At 32.4% G+C, this 18,599-nt stretch overlaps 3 protein-coding genes across 5 annotated transcripts; 1 reads left to right on the forward strand and 2 right to left on the reverse strand.

Moving 5' to 3' along the window:
* Nucleotides 1-3,484: 3,484 nt before the first annotated feature.
* On the forward strand, nt 3,485-8,435 carry LOC110814133 (protein ARV 2-like). Of its 2 annotated transcripts, XM_022041498.2 has the most exons (10): nt 3,487-3,713; nt 4,706-4,925; nt 5,031-5,078; nt 5,227-5,310; nt 5,756-5,801; nt 5,909-5,988; nt 6,095-6,189; nt 7,672-7,738; nt 7,838-7,913; nt 8,059-8,435. In XM_022041498.2, the coding sequence occupies exons 2-10, from the start codon at nt 4,839-4,841 to the stop codon at nt 8,181-8,183; spliced, it is 708 nt and encodes a 235-aa protein (XP_021897190.1). In that variant the 5' UTR covers nt 3,487-3,713; nt 4,706-4,838; the 3' UTR covers nt 8,184-8,435. The 2 variants fall into 2 exon arrangements, with proteins under 2 accessions (XP_021897191.1, XP_021897190.1); XM_022041499.2 differs by lacking the exon at nt 5,031-5,078 and having other exon boundaries at nt 3,485-3,713.
* A 737-nt stretch (nt 8,436-9,172) lies between these two features.
* LOC110814132 (NAC domain-containing protein 69-like) lies at nt 9,173-12,413 on the reverse strand. The gene is made up of 7 exons (XM_088219455.1): nt 11,907-12,413; nt 11,482-11,753; nt 10,947-11,081; nt 10,488-10,844; nt 9,894-10,169; nt 9,572-9,805; nt 9,173-9,491 (listed from the first exon to the last, which is right to left on the reverse strand). The coding sequence occupies exons 1-7, from the start codon at nt 12,058-12,060 to the stop codon at nt 9,402-9,404; spliced, it is 1,518 nt and encodes a 505-aa protein (XP_088075581.1). The 5' UTR covers nt 12,061-12,413; the 3' UTR covers nt 9,173-9,401.
* Nucleotides 12,414-13,390: 977 nt separating this feature from the next.
* LOC110814156 (Calcium-binding endonuclease/exonuclease/phosphatase family) lies at nt 13,391-18,362 on the reverse strand. Of its 2 annotated transcripts, XM_088219453.1 has the most exons (11): nt 18,117-18,362; nt 17,882-18,004; nt 17,652-17,759; nt 17,369-17,474; nt 16,638-16,858; nt 16,411-16,487; nt 16,205-16,319; nt 15,968-16,093; nt 14,674-14,784; nt 14,488-14,595; nt 13,391-14,009 (listed from the first exon to the last, which is right to left on the reverse strand). In XM_088219453.1, the coding sequence occupies exons 1-11, from the start codon at nt 18,306-18,308 to the stop codon at nt 13,785-13,787; spliced, it is 1,512 nt and encodes a 503-aa protein (XP_088075579.1). In that variant the 5' UTR covers nt 18,309-18,362; the 3' UTR covers nt 13,391-13,784. The 2 variants fall into 2 exon arrangements, with proteins under 2 accessions (XP_088075579.1, XP_088075580.1); XM_088219454.1 differs by lacking the exon at nt 18,117-18,362 and having other exon boundaries at nt 17,652-17,727; nt 17,882-17,945.
* Between the last annotated feature and the right edge of the window lie 237 nt (nt 18,363-18,599).

Below are 18,599 nucleotides of genomic sequence, written 5' to 3' on the forward strand. Positions count from 1 at the left end.
ATTAATATCAATCTTGATAAATATATGTATACACATATAGATTCGCAAGATCGAGTTATTATTTCATGTTTTGAGATTTTTTTTAAGAAGTGAGTTAGTGTTACATATATATATATATATATATATATAGTTTTGCCGGTGCCACCCCCTCACACATGTATATAAGTACATAAACAAATGAAAGCTGTAATTCTTTGAGGTTTCTATTAATCATGATGATAAATTTAAGTAATTATTTTTGGCTAATTTGTATGATTGATATGTACTTCAACCAGGGTGATTTATGGTTCATTAGTTCGAATTTGTATGTACATACATATACATATACTATCTGATTGTTTGGAGAAGAGATAGAAGCTGTTTCTTACGGCCCTTTTTCAGTCAGAACGAGCTGAAGTAATAGCAGCAATTCTTTTTTTTTTTTTTTTTTTTTTCTTTTACATAGTTTAAGTATAAGAAATAAGTAACAAAATGTATTTTTTCTTCGCACATAAAAAGAGAATATAATGGCTTCTATACATTAAATTTACCCCAAAAATGATTTGTTTGGCAGTTTCTCTAATGAAAAATTACATTATTTCTAAAAGTTTAAAGAAGAAAATCGTATAAAAAAATAAACTTATTATCTTATATAAATTTCTAAGCCAGCAAATGACATTTCAAAAACGGTAAAATAGTAAAAAAGTAATAGCACAAATGTACTAAAATACTCTTAATAATAGTTAAAATACAACGTTACCTGACAATAATATAAATCATAAAATAGTAAAAAAATAATAACACAATAAGTAAATTACGTAACAAGTACTCCAATTCCGAATGGTATTGTTGGTATTTAATAGAGTTTGATTACTCGAGTTGAGTTTTATTTAATTTCTACCAAAAAAATTAAACATATTTATAAGATTTTGTTTTGTTTTGTTTGGATTTTATTTTCACTAAATTATTTAGAATAGCACAAAATAGAAAGATAAATAATTTATTCTAAAATCATCATAGAGTATTTGAACAAAAATTTTAATAAATTATGTAGACTAATTACTTTAATTTTAATATCAACATTGTATGTAGAATTAGAAATTGCCTCCCAAAACTAATCAAATTTTATCTCCAATACCAATTCTTCTTGATGACATTATACATACAGGAGGATTATATATATGATGATTTTCTTCTCCATTTTTCTTTGTACATTTTTTTTTTTATTTTTTTGTTTTGTTTGAGTTATTGATGAAATTTAGGTATTAGCTGCTGCTGATTAATATGATTACCTTCAAAGTATGATTTATTTCCTCTAAAATAATCTGAAATATTGCATATATATATATATATAATTAATGAAAGTAAAAGTCGATAAACAAATTAATAATGGAAAACCAAAAAAAAAAAAAAAAAAAAAGTAATATTATTCTAAAAGGCATAAAGTAATTAGGGTTTTGGAAGTTATATAATATGGTGATAGGTGAAGTTAATTGTGTGTGTTTATTAAACATACTAATTTAAATAATAATGTTGTTTAGAGGGTGGAATATCAAAGTTAAAAGGGACAGTCCATAGATGTTTATTATTGAACGAGAATGGCAACATGCTGAAATTATTGATAATAGAGAATTAATTGATTGAGTAGATTCACCACTGGATTCTCTCCTGCAACCTAAAAAGAAAAAGAAAGTAATACACATATAGATATATATATATATATATATCGTGTACGTATGTTATATATATGTATATAAAAGAGAAATATAGGGGATGACTAGGGTTAATAGGCATAATTGATGATGATAAAGAAACTACATGTGGATGGTAAAAGGTACAAAAAAGAGAGAATTAAAGAGATCAGTCTTCTTTTTCATTGTTAGGTCTTTGTTTATATATATATATATATATATGTATATATATATTCTTTTCATTCTTCTCCTTCATCGTCTGCTTCTTCTTCCTCTTCTTAATTCTTCTTCCCACAAATTTTTTTATATTTATAAGAAAACCAGAGTACAGGAAAGGCGTGCCACACAGTAAGCTGAGCCGGATTTTGCATGGACCACGTTGTTCTTGTCTCTATACGTATATATATGCATTTAATGCAACTCAGTCCCTCATTTTGCTTTTCTCTCCAATATCCCCCTACACACCCACATGTATATATATATATATATATATATATAGATATATGTGAGTATGCAAGAAATCAGAAAATCAGAACTCAGTTATGATTCACGGCTCCGTTAGTTTGGAGGTTTTATATGTGTCCGAAGAATAAATAAAAAATAGAGAAAAGGTAAATTTTAAATTCACTTTCCTATCTGAACACGTTTTTTTTTTTTTTAATTTTCCGGTTTAAGAATTTGTATGTACTTTATTGTTATATATATAGTTAAAAATGTGGAAATTATAGTCAAAGTTTTTTACCATTCATCTTAATTTTTATATTAAACTATATAATTTGTGGTTTTAGTAATTTGTTTTTTTTACAAACCTATTTAATATTTATGTTTTAGTTATTCTATAAATATTGGGATCGAATTCTACATATTTTTATAAATGCTGTCTACATATATAACTACATATATATAAATAAAAGTTTTCATTAGTCAAATTAATTAATATAATAGTTATCTAATTAGGATTTGAAAAGCCTAAAACAAAAGTTTTCATTTATTAATAATCATGAAGCTAGTTATCGTCAATTATAATTTTTTCTTACAAGGAAATTTTCAATTAGATAATTAATTTTATAATTTACGATCTAGTAAAATTTTATTTAAATATTTTAATTTTAATAGAATCTTTAGTTTACTTTAGTAATTTTATTTTTCATTTTAGTTCAAGAATCACGATTACAAAGCATAGATTTTTTAGTATTTCTAGTAAAATTTTTATAAATAATTAATATAATTTTTAATTATACAAGTTTTAGTTAAACTGTTACTATAATATAACCTTTAATTAGACACTTTTAGTTCTTGTATAAAAGTTTATTTTATACATTTTGCAAAATTTTTATCTTTCATTGCATCATTTTTAAATAAAATAAATTATTTAGTTCGATAATTACTTTTATTTTTAATTAAATTTTGGTCAAATTTTTAGTTAAATAATCATTAGAATTTTAATTGCAACATATAAATTTTAATTTATTTAAACTTTAATTATGTCAATTTGAATCATTTAAGAAATTTCAAAAAAAAAAAAAACATTTAGAAACATTTCCTAAACTTTATATAAATTTATAAAATTATAAATTTTACATACTTTCTTTTTATTTCTAAAATTTGAGCATATATTAAAATTTTAAAATTTTTTATTTAAATTATTCCATATACAATTTAAAAGACGAAGTTTATTTATTTTAAATTATATATTTAAAATCGATTTTAATTATTTTAAAAAAGATGGAAGTTTAAAAAATTATTTCTCTTAACGCATCTCTTTAACTTTAAAATTTAAGAAACTTATTTACAATTCTTAAAAAATTAAATTTAAGAATTTTAAGATCTATTAAGATACAGCCACTCCATTTTTATTTGTCGTTTCAAGTTTTCCAAAATCCCTCACCATACTTCCACTCTCCTGCCGACGCCGCCGTGCCGCTTGCGGCGACTCTCCGTCGCTACCCGGCGTCCCTGCTTGCGAGAGCTTTCTCCATTTTACTGCCAACTAGCGCCACCTACGCTTTTATGGGGTGTACATACTCCATAGCAGCATAGCTAGTAAGTTCCCAACTGGATTTTATGTCTTCACTGATGATCAATATTGTCAATGCAATTTTCCTAGCTAGAATCTGTTTCAAATGTAAATTGAAGACACAATGAGTTTACTTCTAATTAAAAAAATTAGAACTTTGAAGTGTACATGAATGTGCATGTTTCTTGTTCATAGTTCCTCAGATTTTCTGTTCGTAATTTCACATAGGTTGGTTTATATATATAAAGCATTCCATTTCCAAATTCCAGTACTACTTTGAAAGTTTTGCATTTGCCCCATCAATCAGCCTCTTTAAGTATACTAGCATGATGAGTCACAAAAATGGTGTAATGTTATGGGGAAAAACAGAGAAGCAGAGAAGAATTATGATAGAGAGAGGGAAATAGAGAGAAGTTATGGGTTGATTTCATTCATCAGCAGACACATTTGCAAGATGGTTCATTCTCCTTCTACAGCCCTAGGTTGTAACTAAGCTTACTATCATCTTGTCCTCAAGCTATACAATGGAAATCCCAAATGGGTATCTATCAAAATGAAAGTTCTTACTAGAGATAGAAGCTTAATTGCAGAAAACATGTATGGTATTAAGAGCCTTTGACAATCCAGAGTAGGGTTTGAAGATGAATTCGACATATAAGAGAAACAATATTGTGTCATAGAGATCTGACGGGGAAATACAGAAAGAAGAGAAGCACAGAGATGGGTAGAGAAGAACCAGAGGGTAGAGAGAGAGAGAGAGCCGAGGAACAGAGATGAAATTGTTCTGATTTTATTCATCAATACATGCTCATTTATGAAATGGTTCATTCCCCTTTAATAGCATGAGCTTGTAGAGAACCTAGCTAACTATCCTCTTACATCATATTTACACAGATCGTGTAACCTATTCCATATTTTGGTAATTTGCATGTGAATGAAGGGCGTAGGACATATGAATAAGGAATTTCAGTAAAATTTGAAAACTTAACCAATAATTATGGTTTTATCTTAATTTCAGTTTCGATAAGGACAAACTGGATTTGGCAACCATTTTGCAAGAGTTTGCCAGTAATGCATAACTGAGTATCAGTTGTGACTGACTTCACTTCTGGGGTTCTCTAGTTGAAAAGTGAGGAAAGTTTTTAGAGAAAATGGTCTGCAGGTGTGTGGAGTGCGGGTTTCGGGTCAACACCCTCTTCGTGCAATACTCCCCTGGAAACATTAGACTTATGAAATGTGTAAGTGTGTGTGCTTTTTTTTTCTCTGAGAATTTTCATTTAATTTCTTCTTGTTTTTAACTTAGTTGATTTATAACAAAAAGAAATTTTTCCTCTGTTTGATAGGAAAATTGCAAAGCAGTTGCAGACGAGTATATTGAATGTGAACTGATGGTTTCTACCCAAATCTTTTTCTTCATTTCCTCTATTTTCAATGCCCCTTGTTGCTATGAAGTTATTACTTTCGTTGTAGTTATTACATCTTTATTTTATGAACTGTTTTTTTGGTAATATTTATTATTTCTGGTAAAATGTTTTGCAGATTCTCTTGATTGACTTGATTCTGCACAAGCCAAAAGCTTATAGGCATTTACTTTACAATGTACTCAATCAAGAAACTTCGAAGGTAACTTTACACAAAAAAAAAAGACTTTTTTCCTTTTTTCTTTTCTAATTAAATTTTCCAGGGTGAAAATATAATGGAGAAATTTATTTAAAAAAATATATATAGTAGAGAAATTAGTTTTGATGAATAATTGCAGGTTTTGTTATTAAGTCTAACATGCACCCTTATTTCATTTAGATCTCTATGCAATGGCTAATGGGTATAAGAAGTTTGGCATGTTTGAAATGCCAACCCATGTGGGTTATGATTTATGAATCTGTCTAGAATGCTTTAATATTATTGTTAGATCCTATCTTCCACAGAAAATGCAATTCAGTGTTTTTCTTGGGTATTTGAAGTTAAATTATAATTTAATTGCTGTGATGAACTTGGTGATCCATGAAAATAGATGCCTTTGGCATACTTGCTGAATCTGACACAGGATTGGTGATTGACAACTTTGCAGCAATTATTGTGGAAATCAATAGCTGGTTTCCTACTTCTGGATTCTTGTATCCATTTATGTTGCAATGATATTCATGTTTAAAAGTTCGGATAGTTCAATCATAGTTTTACTATCCAATGAAAACTACTCAACAAAGTGCCTTAGCTATCTAAGACAGAAGTCTGCTTTTGAGAAGCGAGGAAGAATCATGTTCATCTGTGGGATTTTTTTTCTTTGTTTCAGCATGTAGAAAGGTTTGTACATATAACTCAAAGAAAATAAATTCTTGCTTTTGGAGTTTGATGGATTTGGATTTATATGATATCTAACAGATGGGTTTTTGCAATGTACTTGTAACAGGTTTTGATGGATGTCTTTTTTGGAAACTTTATATTTTTTTGCATTCTTGTTCTTGCAATGAGGATTTTGCTAAAGAAATCCAATGGAGTTTCCAGGTTAAAATTTGCTTTAGTTTTTGGATTGAATTATCTTGTCTGCTTTCAAGCATTTGAGGGCTAGAATAGCCTAAAATTGATTTATAAATGAGAGGTACATTGCGCATCCTCTAGATTTAGTCCTTTGTCTATGTCAGACAATAGGCCACTGATGTGGTTGTGGAATCTGTGTCCGACACTGGATTTCTACGTCAGAAACTTAATCTAGAATTAGAGATTATGGTATAAGATAATGCAAAAACAATGATAGAGACTCTTAGGTTAGAAGTTGAAAAGAACATGTATTCTACATGGTAATTTTGGATTTTGGATATCTAAAATTTGAAATTGTATGATAAATACTTAATAAAATATATATTGTTAATTAATATCAAATTTTTTCTTCATCTTTGTTACTAATGTAAAATTGCTACCTTTTTCATGGTAATTATTGTATTTTGTTCTGTCTTTGACATCATCTTAGCTCTCAGTGAGCTTATATTAGTTTTATTATTTTATGCTCAGAAGGAGGGGGGACATTCTGATTAATAGATGTTTTTTGTGCAAGAAAGAGGAGTTTTGTAACCACATCCTGCTATGGTGCCCTGCTGCCTATAACATTTGGTCTATGGTCTACAATCTCTTGGGGTTAAATTGGGTAGTGGCTGGGAGTGTGAGGGAGGAATTGTGGGATTGGGATGGGGTGTGTATAAAGAACAAATTGTTGAGCTAATTCCACTTTCTATATTTTTGGTGGTGTGGAAAGAAAAAAACTTGAGAGCTTTTGAGGGTATTGAGAAAGAGTTTAATGTTATTAGAGATAATTGGATTTACTCTTTTGCCTTTATGCTTTTGGGTCATGATATTAAAGGGCACGAGGATGTTGGAGCTGTTTTTGATATTTTGATAGATTTGTAACCACTTTGTATATGGGTGTACTTACTTGGTACTTTTGTTAATAACACTATCTTCTTTTATTTCAAAAAAAAATCTAAGTAGCTCAACCCAACTTTTGGACTTCTGTTGACAAAATCCTCATATCTTCGACTGTAGAAATTATCACATTAGACACTAGATCCATATTCATACCATACAGTTGCCCTCTAGTCTCAGCACAAGTGGGAAAAAAAAAGCAACATACTATGTGTTCCAGTTTAGTGAAAGTGTAACCTAAATAAATTGTTATGGCATGACGTAGAGTGCGTGAAATTTTGCACAGTAAACTATTATTTATGATGTAAAATGTTCTCCCCACTAAACTTGTTCTTTGTATAGTTGATTGTATTTGAAAAGAAGAATGGGGGCGGCTGAGAAATGATTCTGGAGATTTGTCCAAAAGTCTTTTAATAACAAGTTGGATAAGTTAAGACATTTGCAGCCATAATCAGTTCTTGAAAATGATCCCACCGTTGATTTTCCATGTCTAACATTCTTTGCATGTGGCTTGAACCCATAGTCTAACAATTGAGCTTACTTTGAGTCATGTCTTTTGGGATTTTACAGGTTCAGGGACCTCGTGCTAGGAATCTTAATATCAAGTTACTTCAAGATCTTTCTAATCGCCATGATGGTATGTTTTCTTCATTCTTGTTATCTTCTTTGATAGTCTATATCATTAACATGAAGCAGAGAAGCATACATAATCTGAAGTACCTTACCTATCTTGCAGGTGTGGGAATTTCCAACGTCTGTAATTTTTATAGTTGACTTATTTGTCCTATCATCAAATGCAGTGGCACTAAAAGGTAGTTGATAATTATGCAGCCAATAACCAACATGGCTGATTCAATGCTAAACCAGCAATTTAAACTACGATGCTTTTTTCTCATACTCCCTAATGAGCTTCTTTCTCTCATTTTTTTTTTTTTTTTTTTTTTCCATGTGAACCAGTGATGACAGAGTTAGCCATGAATATATGCTTAGGGGTCTGCTTCAGTGCTCATGCTATAAAGTTTTTGATCACTCAGGCACCAGAGTTTAATGTCGTCAAGTTACTGAAATCTATTGATACCTAATTTTTTTTGCATAGAAATCATTCTGATGTTTATGTTATGTGAGTTTTGAGCTGCAGTGACAGTTCTTGGGCAGTCAAAGTTTTACGTACATACCAAATTGCAAATGTGTTCATCAGTCAGAGCTGGAGCAGCCAATGTTGTAAAACCTAGTTACTGTCATGGCATGGTAATTTACCTGCTAAATTTGTGACGACTGAACTTTCTCTTGTCAACTCTCCAACTTATTATAATCCCATTTTTTCTTTTGGTTGCCGTTGAGGTTACTTTAGTTTTTATTACAATCCCATTTCTATCAAGATTTTGGTGCAAATTCTGGCCCAAGAATTCCCCCTTATTAATCCAAATTCCCATTTCAAAACTCAAATTCTCTCTATTCTATTTTTCTTATATCTAAATTCTTCATACTTTAATCTAGAATTATAATTTTTGGGTAACTTATTATCTTGTGAGTTACATATTAGTTAAATTCGTTACTTAGAAAAATGAAAGAAAATTAAATACTGTATCTATTGGAGGAGTTGATAAAAAAAAAATAGAATCATCAAGTAAAAAAATTGTCAAAAAGAAAACCATAAGATTTTAAATTAAAACTGAAATTTACTCAATAGTTTATTATTGTGGACAAAAAATGCAAAATTTGTAAGAATAGAAGATGTTGGAAAACATCATTAGCAGGACATGGAATTAGACCCAATGGGCCGACACCAAAAGACAAGAACTATACGTAGAAAAATATACGAGGTAGAACACAATATAACAGTATACATATATATATATATATATATATATATATATGAGACATACTGCGTTATGGACTGGTAGCTCTGTCACTCCAATCTGATTTATTTTTTAAAACTCTTGATTTAGAATAACTTTAAAACAATTTACAGACACTATACAGCTTAAAAATGTACCTAAAACTGGATTATTATTCAATTTCATGTCTATCATGAAGAGCTATAAAACACTTAAGCAAGAACAAATATAAATTTCACATTAACAAAAAGTTCTCTGTCATATTTATATCTCAATTTAAACTGCCATTGTTGAGTTATCCTGAAGGTTGAGAGAGTAATCGTTTTACACACCTAATTGGACTCTTGTCTAATTTCATGTTTGTCATCAACCAAATTGAACTAGCTAAGAGAACATTTAAGTAATTATGTACTTTGCATTACCGACAAACTTCAACACATTTATATCTCAATCTCACTACCACTAAGTTGCAGGCAAAATATACACATGGCTCTCAATGTTCGGCTCTCGTCTTGCCCCTTCGTTGGTGTCTTGTTGTGATAAACCACATGCCTAACAGAAACTTTCATCGTTCAATGACAATATACTACTTCTCTAACAACAATTATAAATAAAAATAAGCCTAGAAGTACATTACCAAAATACAACGATGGGGGACTTGGTTCATGTCTTGACTGACTTTTCTCAAAGAAAATGAAAGGACCCTTCCTATCATTGCTAACTGGTCCAGAAGACATACCCTTTGCAATTGTTTGGTTTTGGCCATCAGAAACCTTAACTATTTTTTGCTGCTTTTCAGAATTCTTCATGGAAATTTTCTTCTTTCTCAGATCAACAGAAGTAACTTGCTTTGAGACCTCTTTGGCCTGTGAACAGAATCGTTAAGGAGTTAACCTGTATGTCTAGTAGACTTCAATAGTGTTAATTTTGTATGTTTTACAACTTTTATCCCACCTGATTTTTGAGTGCAGGCTCATGTTCCCGCAGCTGGAATCTTTTGGGACTTTCCTGTGTCAAAAAGCCACGGACTGATCGATATTGAGCTTTACAAGTGTTGGTAGTGACAAAAGGTTCTACACTGGCGGGTGTATCTGTATGCAACAGCTCAGAAAGAGAGTCTCTTTTCAAGATCTCATCACCATGGAAAACATCTTCTACATGCATCTGCTTGTGTTGATTTGAACTTGAAGAGCCAACTGATGAGCCAGTTGCTTCCAGAATTCTGCCACTCTGTTAAGATGAAGATATTAGACAGACTTGTTAGTTTTTAAGTCTTCCAAACAGGAAGGTTCAGGAAGCTGTAAGCTATTCCCAGAAAGTAGATTGTCTGTAGTGGACCAAAGCATGAGTTTTGACCCAGACAAGACACCAATAAAAGCTCAAATATTCCCCTAAAGAACTTCCTACACCTATAGTAGAATATAATTACAACGGTTATAATAATGCAAGAGACAACATTATTACAATCTATACAATGATATTCTACTACAGAATTACTCTACAAGCTATTGGAATATTCTCAGCAGCAGTTACTAGAGTATGTTTTACCCTTCCATGGAGAATTTCAGTATCTGTGTCACTGCTATTCTCAAAATAAACTCCTGTAACAGACATTGGTTGGCTGTAGCCATGACGAAACGTGTGGACAGTTTCTCCATGAGGAGATTCGTCTTCATCAGCAAACAATGCATTCACGAACTCCGGATCCAACTCTTCTTCTTCATCAGGAAAATAAAATTGCTGTTGTGGCCCATTCTGATCAATGCTCAAGTCAATGGAACAATCTAAGTCATTTAGCGAGATCCCCTCATCCGGCAATTTAACGTGCCAGTCATGATCTAAAACATCATGGTCATTGAGTGATGCCAAGTAGTCATCTGCATTTACTTGAGATTGAAGAATCTCCTAGAGAAATTAAAGATCACCAGTATCAGTGCCAGATATGCTTCTCACAGGTCATATGAAATGTCAATAAGAAAAACCTATCGAGCAGGCATGTTGGTTCACCTCTAAAATTGTATTTCTGGGTGCATAATTTTCATTATCAGAAACAGGAGGTCGACTTGGTTCCCCTCGATCACCATATGAATCCACTGTCTTTTCACTTCCCTTTTTCTTCATTTTACATATAACATAAGCATCCTACACAAATTGAAAGACAAATGAACTAGAGCTTATAGGATAGACTATCACAAACCATTAACATGATTCACAGCATGAAATATACATGCTGTAACCTACCTATATAACTACTATCAAATCTCTCATGAAGAAAGTGTAAACAAGCCCTGAACTGAAATTACTTAGGCACATGCATATCTCATCTATATTTCACTGCTTAGAAAGACAAATAGTTTTTCTTTCCAAAAAAAGAAAAGAAGGCCCATTGCATATACATAGATGCACTATTCCATCTTAAACAATAAGGATGACCTTGTAGATTATGATATAATCTTAAACAATTCCAAAGAAACAATCACCTCAAGGCTTGTCCCAACTGAAAAAAGAAATCCATAAGAAAATTGAATAGCAAATAGTAAACCTGCTTAGGATCTGAAAGGCGATACTCGTGAATCACCCAGGGGGTCCTGACACCATTAGGGACACGGCCCCTGTAGAAGACCAAAGTCTTCTTTGCACCAATTTCCCGGTTGGTATCTGGGTCATTGACGTTACGATCCTTGCCGGTAGCTTTCCAGTAACCGGCGGCGGTGGTTCTGTTGGCGCGTTTACTGTTGTTATACTTGGAAACTCGGGCGCAAAAGAAATACCACACTTGACTCTTTGACCTTATTCCCAGTCGCTCTGTTATTTCTGCATTCACAATCCATTTTTGGTTTTGTAAGAAATCGTTCTAAAAATTATCTGCCCAGAAAAAAAAAAAAAAAGAAAAGTAGAATAGATAGACACTTACTTCCCGTGAAATCCAAAGGGAATGTGTTAGTGGGTATATAGTTAAATACTTACTAGGCAAATCCCAAGGCTCGTTCTTGCAAAGATCAACCTCGACAACTGGGAAAACCTTGGACTCATTGCCCTTTATCTTGTTCATCAGATAGTGACCTACCAGTTCAGCATCGCTTGGAGAGAATCGGTATCCAACTATCTCTTGCTCCCCCATCACTGATCAGTCTCGTAAGAACAAACAGAAACGGAAGGAATTGGGAAAGATTAAATCTAAAAGCAAGAAATATAACAAGGCAGTGGCGGACTGTATTATGATTGCAGAGGCAGAAAAAAGAGAATGGAACTTTTAGTGAAGACTAAAAAGATTGACTTGAGTCTCTCTCTCTCTCTCTCTCCCCCTCTCTCTTAGTCAAGAAGGTAAAAACAGAATGATAATGGAGGTTGGAAATGGAATTTTCATGGTGTACGGACATTTTTTTGTCTCATGGATACAAGTGGATCCTACCACCAGCAAAACCGCGTCGGCAAATTACATGGCCCTGGACTGCGTTCCCGCGACGCTTTACATTTTCTTTTTTTGTTCTTCATTTTTGTATTTTTTCCTATAAACTCTGTGATTTTCTATATTTTCTTTTCTTCTACTGGGCTTGTCACATTTCAGATTTCTATAAAGTATGATCAAATACATGTATATATATATATATATTTTAATTCTAAAGTTAAAATTTAAACTGAATTCCATAATTTGAGAGATTCCATACTAAATATTTATTTCCTATATAACTTATACTTTTATTTTTTTATAAAAATATGAGTTAAAAAGTATTATTTAATTAATAAATAAAATATATAAATTTTTTGTTAAAAAAAAAATTAAAAGATTTCAATGCTTCACTTTCTTGTTTCCATTTAAATTTGAATTTTAATCTTAACTTATTAAACTAATAAAAAGATTAAAAATATAAAATTAACTAAAAATCAAATAGAAAGAAACAAAATGTTTTACTGTAGAGTAAAATAAAATAGGAAATTCTAATTTTATTAACTAAACTGTGTTTTTTTGGGTTAAAATTTTAATTAACCTCTGCCAACTCTTACTTATGTAAATTGCTCAATTCTATCTCGTTATAATTTAAAGATGTGTTTCCATATTTAGCAAATGCTTGTTTACTTCACTTCTTTCAACTAAATAAGCCTGAGGTCAATTTATACATATACGTGCATATATATATATATATATATATGTATGTATGTATGTATTTCTGAAACAAAGATTGACATTTGAGTGTACCATTTTTCTTTCATTCTAATTTACCTTTTCTACTTTTAAGAAAAGGGGAATAGCAAATACAGAAAAAAAATCATTGGTTAGTCTTCCTCACCCTACTTTATTGAAAAATCTCTTACAGGGCTAAATTCTCTGTTACGACTTCATCTAAATTGAGAATTTGTTTACACTTAAATTAATAAAAATTAACTCACTGCAGTTACAATAAACAGTAATTTCAATGTATGATTATATATCTTAATATTACTTTGTCAACTTCAATACTAAAAAGATCATCTTAAATTGTTTGTTGGGTTATAAATATTGGTTTTACAAAGTGTTTATTCTCGTTAGAAAAGAGAATATAACACAACACGGCTTACATTTTTATGTGAATTTATAGGGCTCTGTTCTCCATTAGCATTTCACTTTACAACTGAACACCAGATATACAATGTTACCTTTGCCTGCAAAAAAAGTGCCTACCATTAAGTGTAATGGCTACAAAACATGCCCCTATATACTACTATCTATCAGCCCAACACAACTGCAGGTGACGCAACCCAAAATCAGACTTTTATGATCTATACAGCAAGATTTCAAACAGCTTTTTGCAAAATTTAGTTCCCCTTCGATTTATGTACCAACACTTTTTGGGGCTAGTCATGTCTTCATGAAGAACACTGCATCCTCACTGGCGAAAATTCCACAGTAAGTCGGGCATGATCTGAAAGCGTATAGTTCTCAGGCCACATTCCTCTCTCCACTTCATGGGGCAAGAGAACTGCACTTTTCACCCTGAAACCAATGGCTTCTTCTGTGCTCTGTTTATACTCATCTACACTTTCATCATAATTTTCCTCTGTTTGCTCTGAGCATGTGGAGTTCCAAATCCTCTGCAGGAATATCAAAACTTAGTAATCTTTTTGTCATGTTTACCGATCAGAGGTCTATAATGAAACAGTCAAGGGCTTCAGTTGTCTCTTAGGGTGGATTAGTAGGGAAGAGATGGAGCATTGAAGGATTTTCTAAAAAATAGTCTGGAGTGGGGAAGTTGTTAAAACACTTTCAAGAGTTCAAAAAGCCCCCTTTTTTTTCTTAAAAGGGAAAAAGCCTCTTCTTGATGATATTACAATCTATACCTAGGTCAAGTTAAAGGGAAGTTGTTAAAACCTTTGCGAGAGTTCAAAAAGCTCCTTTTTTTTTTAATGGAAAAAGCCTCTTCTTGATAGTATTACCATGTATCGTGTAAGACTACAGTACAAGACCGATCACATTCTTGACTGGCATGACCAAATAACATAGCAAAGCAAAGAAAACATGGACACGAGAAATGGGGAAGGGAAAGTTTCATGAATTAGGGATGTAGCAAACCTTAAATTCTTCATAGTCAAGAACACCATTTCCATCAGTGTCGGCTTGAGTCCAGAGATCCTTTATCTCTTGGAAACTTAATCCATAAGAAAGGCCAGTTAGATTTACCTGCAAAAGTTAAAAACACAGTTGGCATAGTTCCATCACAACCATTCTATATGGGCTAGAAAAGCAAATAGACAGTACCTGCTGAAGTGCTTCACAGAAATCTGAGTAAGTTATAACATTGGCATGGTTGTCAGCCCTAAGAAATTGAAAGGCATCACTTTCTGCCGAGGAAGCTTTTCGAAGTTGATACTGGAACCAAGAAAAAAAAATTCAAGCATCACTTTAGGATCATCATCAAGAAAAAATTAACAAATACATTCAGCACATAGTTCTTCCAGAACTAAAATGATGCTTTTTTACATCATGCCTAATCTGCAAACTTGTGAACAAAAAGGAAAAAAAACTAAGGAATAGATAAGTATTTAATTGCATTTTGTTCTTCTATTTTTCATTCAATTCTTACATTATAGTTATTTGATACATAAAAGTTAATCATAATTTACACAAATGACACATAATTGAATTAACTTCACTTATATATCAATTCCACAACTACATGTTTGTATTCTTATATGTCGAGAAAAGAACTATAAAAACACTTTATTTGAATAGGATATAAAATTGACTAGAAATTAGAATAATATTTTCATTCAGATTTTTATTCTATTTGTATTCTATTCTAATTCCTATTTTTAATCAAACTCGATTTTTATCAACCTCAATTTTGATGTAGAACCTAAATCAGTAATTTGCCATTTCCATCAGAAACAAAAAAAACGGTCCAAATATCTGTCATTCAGTTGTTGACATGTTACTTACACGACAATCATTAACATCTACATGCACGTGTTGCGTCACCGATGACAACTAGTTGTCGGTAGTAAATTATGCTTTCTATCTTAAGAATTTACTAAGAGCAGACAGATGCTAAACATGCATTTGATATAAGTTGAATTACAAAATATTCAAGTTTTTTATATTATTTAAAAAAAAGATTCAAATTTTTTATTGCAAAAATCTGGACACACATATGCGGCCCTGTCACCAGAATAAAGAGCACACACTCACAGAAATTATAACTAAGGATGGCTCAGAGAAAATTAGCATGCAAAATGCATTATGGCAAGAATCATAACATGCACTGGGGCTTGTCGAATAATAAATTTTACATCCTCCCCTACAATTGAAAACATTAACAGGTTCTTCCTGGTACCTATGTTGTTTCTCAAGCTTAAACCATCTGGTAACTTGAGTTTCTTAGAGTTCATGTTGCAAATATTAATTGGTATGATCCAGAGAGTCGGTGCATATTTATTTGTATTGTACCTTTTCAATATTAAATGACATAAGCTAGGAGTTTGAAATTGTCTCTTGAGACACTTAAACATGTCGCAAAATTAAAGTGATTTAATGCAGAAATTGATGAACTCACCTTTATTATACCAAAAACTGCTTCAGCCCAACTTGTCTTGAGTGGTTTTCTTGACTTACTAGGGTTGCGAAGCCATATAAAATCAACACCACAGATGTTCCCCCTATGATTTCGGTGGCTAACCCACTGTACAAGACAGAAGAAAGTGGACAACAAACATGTCATAAGCAACCAGCATCTAAACATTAATAGGTTTGCTCCATACAGACACCACAAGTGGACCTGGAAGACACTAACCTTATGAGCATCAGCATCACTATCAGTATACTGATGAGCGATATCATAGGATGATACAAATCCCTGGGACCTAAGGAATTTGTAAACATGCCCACGCTTGCTTCCATTCCAGTCACTGTAGAGAGAATAACATGTAAGAATAAAATGCAATAGTAAGGATGTGATGGAGACCATCAAATTCAGAAAAGGCAAGATAGAATACTCACCCACAGAGTATAATGGGCATGTTGTTGAGTTTATTATCTTTCTGATATGTTTCCACATATTTTAGAATTTCATAAACCTGTGAGAAGAATTTGGATGCAACAGGTAAGCAATGACCACTGGCTTGGCCCAGGGAAACAAATCATGGAGTCGCTTGAAAGGTGTACTCAACGATAATCTAAAGGAGGTATTGTTTACGAGATGAAAATCTAAAGGAGGTATTATTTACCTGATGCAATCTTACAATAGATAAACTTGAGTCATGAGGAAACAATAAATGGGTATTCACTATAAGGATCTCTTGTTGAATATTGTCTTTCCCGTTCATAGAAAGGGGAACAGCTGATTGGACGTGCAACAGCTGAGCAACACGGTCTCCAAAATCATTAAAGAGCAGCTCGCGATGATTTAGGACTTCGAAGTAGTCCTTCCTTACTGCAGTTAGGAGACCTGAAGGAAATACGTGATACAAGTCCTCAAGTAAGATAGTGATAACTGTTAGAAATAGCTAAGCAGTAGCATAAAGAAGAATACCAGAATATTAGAACTGAGTTATATGACTACAGGGAAATAATCTTCCCTTTCACCCAATAATTGATCATTAGACATGTCAGAAGCAGTAGGCTGCACTTATATATGACTACTGAAAATGACTGAAAGTTGCATAACAACTAATTCAACCCCCAAAAGTTGTGAAATTGCATTTGTATTTTTAATTTCTTCCGTCTATTTATAGCCACCAGAAGAACCAATCAGAAAGTCCTTGTACAAGTATTATTTTAAGAAATCAGAAACGTATAGACGTTTCGTTATAAACCCAGGAATTGGTGCGTTTTATTTCCAAAGGATAGATGTGAAAAGTGCCAAGTGTCAATCAAATCAATTGGGTCAAAATTTGCGTGAAGTATATGTTGCTAACCAAGTCCAGTAAGTATCAGAAATCACGTCAAGAAGACTTACCATCTCCCCGGTTATTGGTTCTTGCAAGCTTGAAGGTGATGTAGCCTGCATCACCAAGCCTCTCCTGGTACATATGAACCAGTTCTTCATTGCCAACCCAAAACTCCTATTATTGGAAATAGACATCATAAGATAAAACCGGAACTAAGTCAGCAACGTTCACAAATCGAAAGTCAAATTGTTTTATATAGTTTATGATCTACTAAAAAGTCAAATTGACTCAAGGAAAAACAAACAAAAGTAGATTAAATGGGAAAAGAAGATAAGGATACACAAAGACCACCTGGAGACAGATAATAGACGATCTCTCGTAAAGCAACCAATCCAAAATCCTCTGGTTCCTCGAAAACCAGAATGCCCTGAAATCACTTTCACGAGTGTTTTGATTCTTCTGTTCCATTTACCGATGCGAAATTAACAACTTAAAGCCATGCCCATTTAATTTTTTTTTTTTTTTCTAAAAAAAAGAAAAAGATAACGACAACCTTCGGGATGAAACCAAAGGTAAATCACCTGTTGATCCAGTCGCTTGTAAATAGGAGCTAAGATATTGAAAGTAGTGCAAGATATAGAAGGCTCTCCCATCGCTCCGCTTGAGTTAAGATTTGCCAAATCAGAATTACTGGATCCCATCACCTGTTTTAAACTCAATCCCTTCAATCACCTTGCGAACAAAAGAACAAAGCAAAGATACCCACATACATACACGTCTATATTAAAGAAGGAATCGGGTAAAGGATCCAAATACCATTTCAGCGTCGAAGGTAGTAGTAGTAGTTCTTGTTGAGGATGAAGACGACGAAGTGAATCTTGAGAGGGAGGAAGAGAGGGGAGGTGCAGAGAGAGTGAAGAGGAGGAAGGTTGTGGAGAATTGGAAACAAGGCCTGGTTGTGATCTTGGGGAAGGAGATGAATGAATAGGTTTTTTGTTTGTTTTCCATCTGGTTGAAAAGAGTGTATTTATACAAACGAAAGAGAGAAGTTGAAATGATTGATACTTCTCTGGTTTGGGATTGTGTTTGTGGTCTGTGATAATTGAATTAAAAATAAAAAATAATAATAAACGACGGTGACAGGTCAGTCATATTATTTTTTTCTCCACGATACAGCTAGCTGGGGTCTGTCCTGTGGGCTGTCAGTCTCTCACTGTACGACTTTATATTGCCGTCATTCGCTAATCACTTCATTAGACTCATGCTAAGTATGGACTAATCATATGAAGGGAGTCCTTT

This window comes from Carica papaya, chromosome 5 (assembly GCF_054855325.1).
Source record: "Carica papaya isolate Zhongbai chromosome 5, ASM5485532v1, whole genome shotgun sequence".
NCBI classification, from domain to species: domain Eukaryota; kingdom Viridiplantae; phylum Streptophyta; class Magnoliopsida; order Brassicales; family Caricaceae; genus Carica; species Carica papaya.

Excerpts from the sequence above, each read along its gene's own strand:
- LOC110814133 (XM_022041498.2), top strand. The coding sequence starts at position 4,839 with ATGGTCTGCAGGTGTGTGGAGTGCGGGTTTCGGGTCAACACCCTCTTC. Across the intron at positions 6,190-7,671 it reads AAATCCAATGGAGTTTCCAG|GTTCAGGGACCTCGTGCTAG; the intron begins GTTAAAATTTGC and ends GGGATTTTACAG. Across the intron at positions 7,739-7,837 it reads TCTTTCTAATCGCCATGATG|GTGTGGGAATTTCCAACGTC; the intron begins GTATGTTTTCTT and ends CCTATCTTGCAG.
- LOC110814132 (XM_088219455.1), bottom strand. The coding sequence starts at position 12,060 with ATGGGGGAGCAAGAGATAGTTGGATACCGATTCTCTCCAAGCGATGCT. Across the intron at positions 10,845-10,946 it reads CCAGAAATACAATTTTAGAG|GAGATTCTTCAATCTCAAGT; the intron begins GTGAACCAACAT and ends TAATTTCTCTAG. Across the intron at positions 9,492-9,571 it reads CATCGTTGTATTTTGGTAAT|GCATGTGGTTTATCACAACA; the intron begins GTACTTCTAGGC and ends AGTTTCTGTTAG.
- LOC110814156 (XM_088219453.1), bottom strand. The coding sequence starts at position 18,308 with ATGGAAAACAAACAAAAAACCTATTCATTCATCTCCTTCCCCAAGATC. Across the intron at positions 17,760-17,881 it reads ACAAGCGACTGGATCAACAG|AAGAATCAAAACACTCGTGA; the intron begins GTGATTTACCTT and ends TAAATGGAACAG. Across the intron at positions 17,475-17,651 it reads CGTCTATTATCTGTCTCCAG|GAGTTTTGGGTTGGCAATGA; the intron begins GTGGTCTTTGTG and ends TTCCAATAATAG.